The sequence below is a fragment of the Eimeria maxima genome, genomic scaffold, assembly GCF_000499605.1.
Source record: "Eimeria maxima Weybridge genomic scaffold, Emw_scaff2339, whole genome shotgun sequence".
Lineage (NCBI taxonomy): Eukaryota > Apicomplexa > Conoidasida > Eucoccidiorida > Eimeriidae > Eimeria > Eimeria maxima.
In genome coordinates this window covers 1-3,094 of record NW_013565199.1, presented here as the reverse complement: position 1 = coordinate 3,094, position 3,094 = coordinate 1, and the positions used below count along the sequence as shown (strand labels likewise).

At 38.6% G+C, this 3,094-nt stretch overlaps 1 protein-coding gene across 1 annotated transcript; it reads left to right on the top strand.

The window, feature by feature from the left end:
* Nucleotides 1–1,175: 1,175 nt before the first annotated feature.
* On the top strand, nt 1,176–2,385 carry EMWEY_00058140 (hypothetical protein, conserved; the record flags this gene model as incomplete). The annotated part of the gene is made up of 3 exons (XM_013480785.1): nt 1,176–1,265; nt 1,687–1,762; nt 1,850–2,385. The coding sequence occupies 3 exons, from the start codon at nt 1,176–1,178 to the stop codon at nt 2,383–2,385; spliced, it is 702 nt and encodes a 233-aa protein (XP_013336239.1).
* Between the last annotated feature and the right edge of the window lie 709 nt (nt 2,386–3,094).

Here is a 3,094-nt window from a genome sequence, read left to right as displayed (position 1 = left end):
TTAAGGATTGGCGAGTGTCTTTATGTATTGAATCTAAGGGTTATATAAGCAGCAATAATGTGTAGATACACCTATTAGGGAGGGGCTGCATGCAGTATCCATTGTGTCTGCGAGTTGCTGCTGTTGCTGTTGCTGTTGCTGTGGCTGTTGCTGTTGCTGCTGCTCGTGCAAAAAGAGCAGCAGGATCGTGCAACAGGAGCAGCAGCAAGAATTACAGGGGTAAGACAGCAGCAAGATCTCCGCAGTTCTAGGGATGATCTAGGTGGGGTGTATTAAGAATAATAAAAGGGATTAATTAAACTAATTATTAATGAATAATAATACAAGTTTAATATAAAATAAAGGGGTAAAATGGCAGAAATGTTCGGGTGTATAGGCAGCTTTTATTTCGGTTTCCCTGATGGACTCGTTAGTGGTGTTTGTGGTCATTTTTTTGTCCATTTAAAGAAAAAAATAGATAAATAATTAAATAATAACAAATATTAATTAATTAAATAAAAATTTGCTTTTATTTTTAATAGATAGATATAAATCAAAGAAATTAACCCTCAAGTACACTGCAGCAGGAGGGAGCCGCTCGACTACGCTGCGCAGTGTTGTAGACATTGATGGGACGGCGTCGGCATAAGTGATGTAAATTGGGGTGTATAGACAGCATAAATAGCTCATTAAATAGCAAATTAAAAGGGAATGAAATAAATTAAAATATAAATATAAATAAAATAAAATAAATTAGTTAAAATTACGCATCGAAAGGACGGTTATAAAGGATGAACCGGAGCCCGCCGTAGAAACTCTACTTACGCCGACGCCGGCGGCGCGGTGCAGCAGCAGCAGCAGCAGTAGGCCGCAAAAAGGGGATGGAGGTATATATAAATTGTGTATTTTTCTGTATATTTTTGTGTATATTATATAAAAATCAATAAAAAAGAAATAAAAGGAAAAAAAATAATTATTTATTGCAATTATATCGAATTTTACCTCCCTTTACCGTCGGCGGTGGTTATATCTGCCTATACACCTGGGCATCTTGCATCGAGTCTTTTATATTTCTTTGTGTATTTTTTTCTTTTTTTTTTGTTTTTTTTATTTATTTATTTAAATATAATTATTTTAATGCTTTTTCCCTTTATTTTACCCTTTTTACGCCCCTTCATCTCCTTACGTTGCCCAATATGAGCTCCTCAAGGGAAGATTCAAAAGGCAGTGTACATACACCTGAATTATCTACACCACAAGAAGAATCTTTACGTTCTTTCTTCTTGGTTAGACATATTTATTTATTTATTTATTTATTTAATTTATTTATTTAACCTTTATTTAATTAATTTTTTTATGCTAATAATAACTCATCTATAGATATACATATATCTATTATATATAATACATATACATATACAATATATATTTACGTATAAATATACACACATATATTTTTTATTATATTTTTTCTTTTTTTTCTCCTTTTTACCTCCTTATATAAAAAATAACTCTTTTTATCCTCCCTGCAGCAGCAGCAGATGCTGCAGCATCTTATTAATAAATTATTTATATAATAATATTTATATATATGTATCTATAACATAACTCATAACCCGACACTCTCCTGCTGCTGTTGCTGCTGCTGCTGCTCTTTTGCTGCTGCTGCTGCTGCTGCTGCTGCTGCTGCTGCTGCTGCGTCTTCAGGCTCCTCCCCCAGAAAATGCAAAAGAGCAATACTGTTACTTTGGGGGTGGGGTTGTAAACGTTTTGCTTCCTGTAGGTACAGGAGCAATAATATGCGGGTTAATAACAAAGAAGCAGCTGCTGCTGCATGCAGGTCTGCTGCAGTTGCTGCTGTGTCTTGTAGGTATTGGTGTTATATGCTCAATAGTGTATGGGGTTAGTATGTTTATTGCTGCAGCAAAAGCAGCAATAGCAGCAGCAAAAGAGAGAGCAGCAGCAAGAGCAGCAGAAGAAGATAATAATATTGATGAAGAAGGACAGCAGCAGCAGCAGCAACTAGAGGAGCAACAAGAACTGCAGCAACAAGATCTGCTGCTGCAGCAAGAGCAGCAAGACATGCAGCAACCTGATCATCAGCTAACCCAAGACCTACAGCTGCAGATACAGCAGCAGCAGCAAATAGACGAGGTGCAGCAGCAACAGCAACAGCAGCAGCAGGATCAGGATCAGCAGCAGCAGCAAGAGCAGCAGGAGCAGCAGGAGCAGCAGGAATCAGAGGAATCCTTAGATAGACACATAACAAGAGACGCCCTCCCCTATGCAGCAATAGCAGCAAAACTGCAGCAGCAGCAGCAGCAGCGAGCAGACCTGTGCATACACCCCTCGCAAGATTTTGTACAACCATCTATAGCTAAAGAATTAACTAGATTAGCTAGCTAGCTAGCTAGACTAGATTGCTAGCTAGCTAGCTAGCTAGCTAGCTAGCCAGGTGACCCTCTAGATAGCTGAGTCTCTAGCTAGCTAGCTAGCTACCTAGATAGGCAGACAGATAGATAGGTAGTAGTAGCTAGCTAGCTAGCTAGACATCTAGTTAGCTAGCTAGCTAGCTAGCTAGCTATACCTATAGGCGTTATATTGTATTTTTCCCCTCCCCCCCCCTTACCGGTAGTCTCCTCCCTTTTTCTTTGTTAGGCCAAAGTGCAACTTTTATCTAGGGTTTAGGGTTTAGGGTTTAGCGATTAGGGTTTAGGGTTTGTCTGTGGGGTTTCTGCAGTTGTAGGGATTATCTGCCCAAGACTTAGTTAGAGGAACCTTTGGCTGAGGGGCGCCGGACCTAGCTAGCTAGCTAGCTAGCTAGCTAGCTAGCTGGCTAACAAAACAATAGCTAGCTAGCTAGCTAGCTAGCCAATTAACTAGCTAAAAGGCTAGATAGCTAGCTAAACAGCTAGCTAGACTACACTAGCTAGCTAGCCAAATAGCTAGCTAGCTAGACTGGCTAGCTAGCTAGCTAGCTAGCTAGCTAATTTGTATGGATATTCAAGGCATACAGCAGTTGTCTTTCTTTGTTGTTGTTATATTAAGTAAATATAATAATAAATAATAAGAGAGATAAAAGGAAAAAAAAGGGAAAAATAATATATATATATAT